At 47.9% G+C, this 10,431-nt stretch overlaps 2 protein-coding genes across 2 annotated transcripts in view; one reads left to right on the forward strand and one right to left on the reverse strand.

Annotated features, from left to right (window-relative positions):
• The window catches only part of Eme1 (essential meiotic structure-specific endonuclease 1), a 9,080-nt gene extending 7,108 nt beyond the window's left edge, over nucleotides 1-1,972 (reverse strand). The window contains exon 1 of the mRNA XM_005350595.3: nucleotides 1,936-1,972. The gene's annotated coding sequence lies outside the window, so the exon portion shown is untranslated. The remainder of the gene's footprint in view (nucleotides 1-1,935) is intronic.
• Nucleotides 1,973-1,999: 27 nt separating this feature from the next.
• On the forward strand, nucleotides 2,000-7,800 carry Mrpl27 (mitochondrial ribosomal protein L27). Its single transcript, XM_005350596.1, has 4 exons — nucleotides 2,000-2,084; nucleotides 4,123-4,248; nucleotides 4,638-4,705; nucleotides 7,432-7,800. Exons 1-4 carry the CDS (start codon nucleotides 2,045-2,047, stop codon nucleotides 7,636-7,638), a joined length of 441 nt encoding a protein of 146 aa, XP_005350653.1. The 5' UTR covers nucleotides 2,000-2,044; the 3' UTR covers nucleotides 7,639-7,800.
• Nucleotides 7,801-10,431: the final 2,631 nt, after the last annotated feature.

Below are 10,431 nucleotides of genomic sequence, written 5' to 3' on the forward strand. Positions count from 1 at the left end.
AGACCAGGCTGGTCTCGAACTCACAGAGATCCGCCTGCCTCTGCCTCCCGAGTGCTGGGATTAAAGGCGTGCGCCACCACCGCCCGGCTTGACACAGTTTTCTGTTTTCTTTTTGAGACAGTCTGATGTAGCTCAGGCTGGCCTTGAATTCGTGTGGCTGAGAAAGACTGTGAACTGATCTGCCTCTCACAAGTGCTGGGACTACAAGTACACACAATAATTCCTGGGTCCACATGGAGATCATGAAAAAAATTTCTAAAACTATTTCTGCATGTGTGGGGATGTGCACACCCCAGCCCACATGCGGCAACGAGAGGACTTTCAGGAAGTTCATTTTGTCCTTCCACAGTGTGAGCCCTGGGGGTTGAACCCATGTCATCAGCCTTGGCAGCAAGCACCTTTTACCCTTTGAATCATCTCTCTGGCCCCTAACATGGAGATCTTTCAAAAGAAAATAATAAATAAAAACCATGCTGGTGCTGAAGAGAGAGCAGTTAAGAGTTTATACTGCTCTAACAGAGGACCAAGTCCAGGTCCCAGCACCCACGTTGGGCAGCTCTCACAACCACCTGTAATTTCAGCACCTGGAGGTTCAATGCCCTCTTCTGACCGCCACGTACACATAAAATAAAAACAAATGAATTTTTAAAAAAACATACGCTAATAACATGAAGCAACAGGCAAAGATGCATGATGCATGTCACCTAGCCAAATAACCAGAGTTCAGTCCCCAGAACATCAATGGTGGAGGGAGAATTGACTCCTGAAGGCTGTCCTTTGACCTCCACATGCGTGCCTCTGCACATACCTGAGTGTGCTTGTGTGCACAGACATACACACATTGAAAAAATAATAACTCACATATTTTTTATTAGAATTCATATTTATAAATCACATAAACAGCTTATATTATTTAAAATGTACTTTAGAATTTGAGTAATAGTTCAGTGGTGCAGTGCTTTCTTAGTACGAATAGGGCCATGCATGGGTTTAATCCCCAGGGAAACAAATTCCTCATACAGATTCGTGGGGTTTAATACATTTGTGTTCTTTAACTATTACCATCATCTAATTCCAGAATGTCTTCATCACCACGAAAAGAAATTGTATATAAACTGGGCAGGGTGGCGCACAGCTGCAATCCTGCCTCGCGGGAGGAAAATACAGAAGATACAGGAGGATGTTTTGAGTTCAAGGTCAGCCTACACAACGTGGTGGGACTATCTCAAAAGAGAGATTCCAGAACCATCAAAAAGTCATTGCCCATTCTTTCCCTATCCCAGCACCTAACAACCAAAATAAAGCCTATTATCTCTATGGACTTCTGCATTCTGTATATTTCATATAAGCACACAGTCTTTTGTCGCTGGTGTCTTTCACGGTCACGCTTTCAAGTCCTTCTGTGACAGCACTGCCTTCCTTTTCATAGCGGAATACTATTCCACTGTGTGCATAGACCACATTTTGCTTAAGCATTTATTGCTTGATGGACAGTTTGCGTCCCTTTCTTGGCTGCTATGAATAATGTTGCTACAAACACTCATGTACAAATGTATTAAATGAGTATGTTTTCACACTTCTCCTGTGTATACTAAAGCCTGCCTGAACTGCTGGGTTACACGCAAGAGTCGTTCTATCAGCAAATAGTGACTGTAGGTGTGGCCCAGGATAATCCTTGAAAGATTCCCTTCCTGGATCTCGGTTTCTTTGACACAGTAACAGTAATTTAGGTTTGTAGGAATTAAATGAAAGTGTGCATCTACGACCAAACCAGTTTAGTACAGAATCTGGCTGAGCCTCATCCTGGTCCCTCCCCAGGCTTCGGATGACTCCCGCAGGGGGACGAATGCCCGTTCCTGACATGCTCCCCGCCTCTGAGGCCAGCGGTCCATCGTAGAAGCCCCCAGCCTCAAAACCCAGGAGATAGGCGCTCACCTGCTACTGCTCCCGCCACTCTTTGAATTGTGTACGCAGGATCCGGAAGTAGAGCCTCCGGTAGCGGAAGCAGGTTTCCCAGCCCGGAAGCGAATGCGAAGCGGCAAGCATGGCGTCGGCAGTGCTTGCCCTGAGGACGAGGGTAGAAGGTATCTCAGCGCTGTGTGGTTGTTGCGGGGCGAGCAAGCAGGGAGGCTAGGAAATGAAAACTAGATCCAAGGTGAACCCTAGATGCCAAAGAAGAGAGGGACTCACGACCTTTGGAGGCGGGCTATCTCCGGTCACGTGGCTCGTGGTGGGCGGTGCTGAAGAAGAGTCAGTTCAAAAAAGTTCATCGAGTCATTATTCAGAACTTAGCTTCTGTTTTTGTAATGTAGTTTGCGTCTTAGTGCTGAGTTTTCAGGCGTATATGACCATGGCCCGTGCTCAGGTCTGGTGAGACGCTGTGGAGTGTATCAGCATAAAGATAATAACCCCTGTGAGTTCAGTGGGTACGACAATAAACACGTAAATACTTAGCTGTAGTTGTGATGAGCGCTGTGGAGAATCCTAGATTAGGTCTTCAAGGAACTCTTCTGAAGGGATAATTACTAAGACCTGAAAGAGAGATCCAACCATCTGCGGAAAGAGAGCAAGAAAGTGACTCGATCCAGTTTTATATTTCGAGTAGCGAGTTACGAGGGGGAGTGATAGATGCAAATAAATAACAAGGAATGAAAACGAAATGAGGTGGAAATGAGGGTGCTTGTAATCCCTGCACTTAGGCGCCTGAGGCACGAGGATTGTCTCACGTCCAAGGCCAGCCCAGCTCGCAGTCCTAAAAACTATAAATAAATAAATTAAATAACCATCATGGCAAACCATGGAAAGCTGGACTAGTAGCCTTGCTATAGGATAATTTGGCCAGGATATTAGTGGTGATGGTCGTGAACTTGGAGGAATGTGGATGAATGTGGCATCTGTTCTGAAGATGGACTCCACAAACCTTACTGGTCTGTGAAATGCGGGAAGAGGAGTAACCCGCAGGTTCTCCTTGTTTCTCACAAGAGCAAAGGTGAATGAATGGAGCAGTGTAGATGAGCCAAACGTCGGTCACCCATTAAGTCAGTGACTGAAGCCAGGTAGTGCGTGCCTGTAACTATAGTTTTTGTGTGAGGTTGAGGCCTGAGGATTGCAAGTTCAAGGCCTGCCTGGGCTACAGAGAGAAAAAATAAACATGGATGTTTAAAATTAGAAAGATTCCAATGGTGAACATTGAACATGTCTCTGTAAGTTCTTTTTTCCTTTGTTTTGTTGGTTTTTTAAAAATATTTATTTAATACGTATACAATATTCTGTCTGTGTGTATGCCTGCAGGCCAGAAGAGGGCACCAGACCTCATTATAGATGGTTGCCAGCTACCATGTGGTTGCTGAGAATTGAACTCAGGACCTTTGGAAGAGCAGTCAGTGCTCTTAACCGCTGAGCCATCTCTCCAGCCCATGTTTTGTTGTTTTATGTATATTTTTTAATTGTTTTTTTGAGACAGAGTTCCTACTTGTCCTGGAACTAGCTCTTGTAGACCAGGCTTGGCCTTGAACTCACAGAGATCCGCCTGCCTCTGCCTCCCGAGTGCTGGGATTAAAGGCGTGCGTCACCATAGCCCAGCTTGTTTTGTTTTTCTAAGACAGGGTTTCTCTATGAAACAGTCCTGGATGTCCTGGAACTAACCCTCTCTATAGACCAGGCTGGCCTCGAACTCACAGAGATCCACCTGCCCCTGGGGCCTCCCAAGTGCTGGATTAAAGTCATGTGCTGCTGCTACCCGGCTGAGATTGAATTTTGAAGCAGGCGGCTCTCTGGTGTCCACTTACTTTTCTGTGACAGGACTGAATGTGTCGGGAGCCAGAGCACACAATGTTTATTTCTTTCTCCATTTATGCTCACTGCCTGCCCTTACACACACACCCCTACACACACCTCGCCACGCTTACCTCTCAGCTTATCTATTTCAGGCATGAATTGCTCCCTGCCCCACATTCTCTGAACACCATACACTGACCTTAGCATTCCTGTTCCCGTAGCACATCTTTCAACTCTCTCAACTCCCTTGCTGCTGCTCAGCTTAGCACATGATCCACAGAGGCAAAGAAAGTGCATCCTGTTTGAAGCCCCTCAGCAGTGTTTCTGTTTGCTCTGCATTTACAGCCCTTTTCAGCCCCAAGACAGCTGCAGCTCTTGCAGTCAGATATGCGTCCAAGAAGACAGGTGGCAGCTCCAAGAACCTGGGCGGGAAATCACGAGGCAAACACTATGGCATCAAGAAAATAGAAGGTGAGGGTGTGCCTTCGTTTCTGTTTTCCAACTGCATCCCATGGATGCTGCCCTGCGCTTTCTTAGAAGAGCGGAACTGCCATGCAGTGCCTCGCGTGTACCCTCACAGTTCACCGTTGCATGGGCTCGCCATTGAAGGGGCAGATGAGATCTAGGGAGGGGTTCGGGCCCCACGGAGTTCTGGTTTCCTAGCCATGCAACCAAAAAGAGACTGCTGGGTGGCGCGTGCATGTGTCTTGCTATTTATGTAGGCCCATCTTGGAGGTGTTTTCCAGGAGCAGGTTTGGGGGGTTAGTGACAACCCTTGCAGTGTCATGATTTCTCAGCATTTTGCTGTGCTTCTGAGATCACTGGTGCTGTGTCAGCTCAACTCTGGACTTTTCTTTTAGGTCACTATGTTCATGCTGGGAACATCCTTGGCACTCAGCGGCAGTTTCGATGGCACCCAGGCGCCCATGTGAGTTGCTCTCGCTCTTTCCCCTTTTCTTTCCCAGGGCAGCCTTTTCATGCTCATCTGTCCTGGGCCCATCCTGATGAGGTGGATGTCATCTCTAGTTTATGGTTGAAATGCCAGAGGCTCAGAGAGTGGTGGAACCCTATTTAAGCTGAGATTTGCCTAACATTGGATCATAGCATTAGATCTGGGCCTCATTTTTCCTTTCCATAGAAAATGGAAGTGGGTTATATAATATAATATATGGGGCATTTGCAGCTGCCTGAGGACCTAGAAACAATAGGCTTAAAATACAGTTATCTTTGAAAGTGACAGACTTCTTATTGATGCGTGTGCTTTTCAGTGTTCTTATAAATTTATAATTTTAAAACATTTCCCCTCTCATGACTCAAAAGGAAGAAATACTTTTATTCTACTAGAATTAGATTCAATAATACTTTCCTTAAAAACAACATCAGAGGGGCTGGGAGATGGCTCAGCTTTAAGAGTGCCCGGGTTCAATTCCCAGCACCCACATGGTGAGTGACAAACATCTGTTAACTCCAGTTCTAGGGGATCTGACACCCTCTCTGTCCTCGGTGGTAGCAGGCATGCAAGTGGTACACAGACATACATGTAAGCAAAACACTCACATACATAAAATAAAAATTTTAAACATCAAGTCCAGCATGTTGGTGTATGCCTTCAACCCAGGACTCAAGTCAAAAGCAGGCAGATCTGAGTTCGAGGCCAGCCAGAACTATGGAGTGAGACCCTATCAGCAACCCCTACTCTCAACCCCCTCCCAAAGAAAGGTATTGGATGTGAATAATAACAGTAGAAGTGGATGTGTTTGAGCTAAGTCTGCTCCAAGTTTTTCATGGTCCTTTCATTCCATCCTTAAGATGACCTTATGAACATAGTAGGGAGTTTATCCACAGTTTGCAGACACAGGAAAGTAACTTGCCAAAGATCACGTGGTATTTAGCAGAGCTAGGATTTGAACCATATTATTATTGTTGTTTGGTTTTTATTATTATTTTTTGTTTGTTTGGTTAGAAAGGGTTTCATTATATTGTCCAAGCTGGTCTTGAATTCTCCATTCTCCTGCCACAGCCACCTGAGTATTGGGGTTACAGCTGTGTGCCACCTCTCGTGGCTTGTGGACTCATGTTCTCAGTCAGAGAGAGATACCAAATAGTACTAGGCTGGTGCGCAAGACTTGCCACACATCTGTGTTCTGTTGTTTGTTTCTGAGACAAGGTCTCCTTGCTATGTACCTCTAGGCCTGGAACTTTCCATGGATTCCCAGCTGGTCTTAAGATTGCAGTGATCCCCTCCTAAGTCCTGGCAAACATTGCGGGCATGCACCACCATGCCTTTCTCTCTCTTTTCTTAAAAAATATGTCTGGCTGGCTGTCTAGCCAGCTAACTAGCTAGATATATGTGTCTGTATGTGTGGATGTCCCAGGAGGCCAGAAAAGAGTGTTGGATCCCATGGGAAGTCAACTCAGGTTCCCTGGAAGAACAGCAAGTGCTTCTAGCCGTTGAGTCATCTCTCCAGCCCCTCAGGTTTTACTATGCATCTTGTTGTTCTTTTGGAAAACTACAACTCCCAGACTCCCCCTGGACTATGGTTGCCTGTGCGCACACCTGCGCGCAGGTGTGAGATATTCTTCCAAGATTGCCTTGGGCCCCCCGTTAAAAGGCAGGGGCCACACGAGGCCCCCTCCTCGTCCTGCCTCTTCCCTGTGTGTCCCACACCCTTCGCCCTTTTGTGTTTCCCTCCCCCATTAAAGCGAACCCACGTGGGAGCCGCCGTGTCGTGTCTGTGTTTGTTCCGCCGTGCGTGTCTGTCCCGTGCCCTGTGTTCAAGAAGAACACCCCCTACACCCCCCGTTTATTATTTTTTAAGAAGAACACATCTAATTTCAACTTGTAAAAGAAAGAAAGTATAGGCAGTTTTTAAAAATCTATATTAAGGGGCTGGTAAGGTAGCTTAGAGGTTAAGAGCACTGACTGCCCTTCCAGAGGTTTTGAGTTCAATTCCCAGCAAGCACATGTTGGCTCACAACCATCGATAATGAGCTCTGGTGCCCTCTTCTGGCCTCCAAGCAAACGGGCAGGAGGAATATTATAAACATTATTAATAATTAAATCTTCAAAAATGCAAAAATCTATATTAAATATGCTATTTATGAAAACACTTAACTTTGTAGTATCTGGAAAAGGGGTTGGAAATATCTAATGCACTAGGTAAGAAATGAGTTTTGCTGTAATGGTGTGAAAGTTTTTAACCTCGGGACTTAACTGTAAGGACTTACTGTGGAAGCTCGGTGTGTATTAGCTGATGTCATTATCGTATTAGCAGATCTAGTACCCATGCAGTCTTGATATCTATTTTCCATGGAATCTAAACTTTCTAAGTGTAAACAAAGCATGCTGTCAGGTCCAGTGATTAGTGGCGCCTTTGTGGGCCTGGCTTGGGATCTTCCCACTGTGGCTTCTAACAAGCGGTGTGGACATTACTGCTGTTACCAGTGTCGGGGCTGTTTTCTGTTCCCTCCTCTCTTACGGAGTTGGTGAAGGAGCAGAGGCAAAGAAGTGCCAAGCAGTGGGAAAGAGAAGCCTGAGAGGAACCTCTCAGAGCCTGCCCTTCTGCTCCAGACTTTGCTCTGAAGGGGAAGTCTGGCCTGAGCCTCGGGGTGACCGCCTGTCTTCCTCTAGCTGACCAGGTCTGTGTGTTGTAGGTGGGACTTGGAAGGAACAAGTGCCTCTATGCCCTGGAGGAGGGGATAGTCCGCTACACCAAAGATGTCTACGTGCCCAATCCCAACAACTCGGAAGCTGTGGATCTGGTCACCAGTCTGCCCAAGGGGGCTGTGCTCTACAAGACTTTTGTCCACGTGGTTCCTGCCAAACCTGAGGGAACCTTCAAACTGGTAGCCATGCTTTGAAGACCCTTTGAGACCACTGGATGGGGACTGGAGCCAGGTCACAGGGCCAGATTGAGGACATGGTCCCCAGAGAAGAGGCCTTGGATGGTAACTGCTGGAGACCCTTTGGTAGCGCTGATGTGAGCATCAATAAAGCTCGCTGGAGCCCTGCTGGGGACAAGTCCAGATGGGGCTGCTTACTGTTCTAGTTCCTAGCCATTTTGTTTGTACCAACTGATGGAAAAGAAAGAAGAGACCTATCAGCAAGGAGCTGAGGAAGGGAGCTGGTTTAAGGGAATTTCATTAGCACCATCCCTTAGAAGGAGTCAGGAGGACTCTAGAGCAGTTCTCGAGAGCAGTAGTTCTCAACCTGGGGGTCCTGACCCCTTTGGGGATTGAACAACTCTTTCACAGGGGTCGCCTTGAGACCCTCCTGCACAGCATATATTTACATTATGATTCATAACAGTAACAAAGTTAGAGCTATGAAGTAGCAACGAAAATATAATAATTGGGGGTCACCACAACACAAGGAACTGTATTAAAGGGCTGAAGCATTGGGAAGGTTGAGAACCACCATTCTAGAGTGTCACTGCTGCTTACTCCTTGGGTCTCTTAAAGGTCCAGGGGCTGGGCCCTGGGGGTTGGGGAGTAGAGGAAGCAACTAGCCATGACTAGCCATGTTGTTCACCTGCTGTTACGGTAAAGGGAGCCAGCTATAGGCCCAGAGATGGCTACTGTAGTTCTTCATAAACGCTGCCTCTGCAAGTTCAGAGCAGGAGCTTGTGGGATGGACAGTAGGCCCAGACATGCCCCTCCCACCCTGAAGTATGAGGAGCCTTTCAATGGTGAGGCAGGGTTGGTGGCACACAGCTTCTTCTAGCCCACCAAACATGGTGAACCACATTATCTTCTGGTTCTTGATGTATTTTAAACTAGAAACAGCGGCAAAGAGTTTGGTTTGGAGATACTCAGTGAAGGCCCAGGCAGGCCTCTACTGTCTGCTCAGCCCAAACCTCAGAGGTCTGGCCTCTAGTAGAGGGACCAGAAGGAAATCACAGCAGGTAAGATGGCCACTTTGACAGCTGGAGACAGGTGATAGTGGCTGCAGTCCCAGAGGAAGGCATGTAAAGTCAGGTGGCTCCTAAACACCTATGACCTGCACACAGGCTATCCAGAGATGGGGCACACAGTCACCTTCCTATTTGGGGGTTCTGCTTTGAACTTATTATCTGGTACAATGATATAGATTCCCTATGTCCTCCAAATCCTTGGCAAAGGTGGCCTGGAGTCTGTAGGGATTCATTTTGGCATCCTGTGTATAGAGTTGCAGGCACTGAGGTCAGCTGGGCTCTCAGAGTATGCATGAGAGGCCAGTTAGGCCTATCTCAAGAGAACCAAAACTGTTCTTTTTGGGCCCCTGAAGAGACGGAAAGGGCTATGGTTCTGGCTGCTTCCTGAGAGGTAAGCAAGCCATGTTGGGGTGGGAGTGCAGGCAATGACCTTGAGGCCTCTCGTAGCTTGGTGGCAGTTGGAAGAATTCGAGGTCCGAGGTTTTAGCCATCCCTGTCTCCCCCTGTACACACCTTTTACATGGCTGTTCCAGTGTTACACATTGCCCGTCCCTTTCATGCCTTCTTAGCCTGGAGTCTGTCCACAGAGGCAAAGTGGGGTTTTCAAGTACCCTGGGGGTTTGGTGGCCTTTATCTTGTCCTGCCCAATGGGCCAGGACACTGTCCAGGCTAAGTAGACACTGTGTAAGAGTAATTTGGGGAAAGCTGAGTTCTTCTGGCACCCAAAGCTTAGAGGGCTAAACAGGTCCCCACGGACCATGCAGTCTGCTGGTGAAATCTGCCCTGGCCATTTTGTCAACAGTTGGACACACAGGCTGACTGCCGCAGGATTTACTGATGGATCCCTGGGCAGCCTCATACAGAATATCTCTCTGGGGACACCATTATGACTAAGAAAAGCACAGGGAGCAAGGGAGTCATGCACCAGTTACCCAGCTTCCCTTGCTCTGTCTGACCAATGAGCCCAAGGCCCAGGGCATGTTCCTGCCTCTCCAAGCTTCTGACATCTTTTCCTCCGCTGTGTTCTAGCCACATCAGACTCCTTCCCTGGCTGCAGGATGCTAGCACATACTTCCTCCCCCACTCAGAGGAGGTAGTACAAGAATCATCTGTGTTTCCCTGGGGAAACCTCTGTAGGTGGCCCAGGTGCAGGGCTTGGGAGGAGCTAAGCCTCAGGACCCAAGGCAAGCTGGGACACAGGGCCGTCCTGCAAAAGAGCAGCATCCTGATGCTTTCTTTATCCTATTATCCATCTGGTCATTCCTGTTGCTTCTGCTAAGTCCAAGCCCCCGGTGTGTCTAGGAAGCACAGGGGGAAGAGAGTTCACTCCTTTCTGGCCACCGGCTAGCTCATTCTGTCCCTCCCCGTCAGCTTGATGGCCTTTGGAAGGTCAGTCTGAACAGCGTTTTCTGCTCTCACCCCTCCAGCCTGGATCTGGTGCCCAGAGTTGGAAGTTCAGAGCCTAGGGCCACAGCTCAAATTTATTTTGCTTCCTACCTAGCTGCTGTATGGTGCCCTGTCCCTAGGGAGAGGCCTGGCAGTGCTGGAGTTGCCCCAGCCTGCCTACAGAAACCTGCTCTAGCTTTTCAGAGCTGGGTCCTTAGGGAGCTAGGAAGAGAGACCTTTGTCTTCATGAGGGTTGTCTGCAGTTAGTTTGTTTACCAATGGCAAGGGAGGGGCCTGACCAGGATGTAGTACAATTCTGCTGCTACTCTGAGCTGGAGGGATACAGGCTCAGGGG

Source organism: Microtus ochrogaster, chromosome 7 (assembly GCF_000317375.1).
Source record: "Microtus ochrogaster isolate Prairie Vole_2 chromosome 7, MicOch1.0, whole genome shotgun sequence".
NCBI lineage: Eukaryota > Metazoa > Chordata > Mammalia > Rodentia > Cricetidae > Microtus > Microtus ochrogaster.

What these genes read in the sequence shown, in the direction of transcription:
- Mrpl27 (XM_005350596.1), top strand. Translation starts at nt 2,045, where the DNA reads ATGGCGTCGGCAGTGCTTGCCCTGAGGACGAGGGTAGAAG. An exon ending in CCTGAGGACGAGGGTAGAAG is followed by an intron (nt 2,085 to 4,122) that starts GTATCTCAGCGC and finishes CTGCATTTACAG; the next exon opens with CCCTTTTCAGCCCCAAGACA. An exon ending in GATGGCACCCAGGCGCCCAT is followed by an intron (nt 4,706 to 7,431) that starts GTGAGTTGCTCT and finishes TGTGTGTTGTAG; the next exon opens with GTGGGACTTGGAAGGAACAA.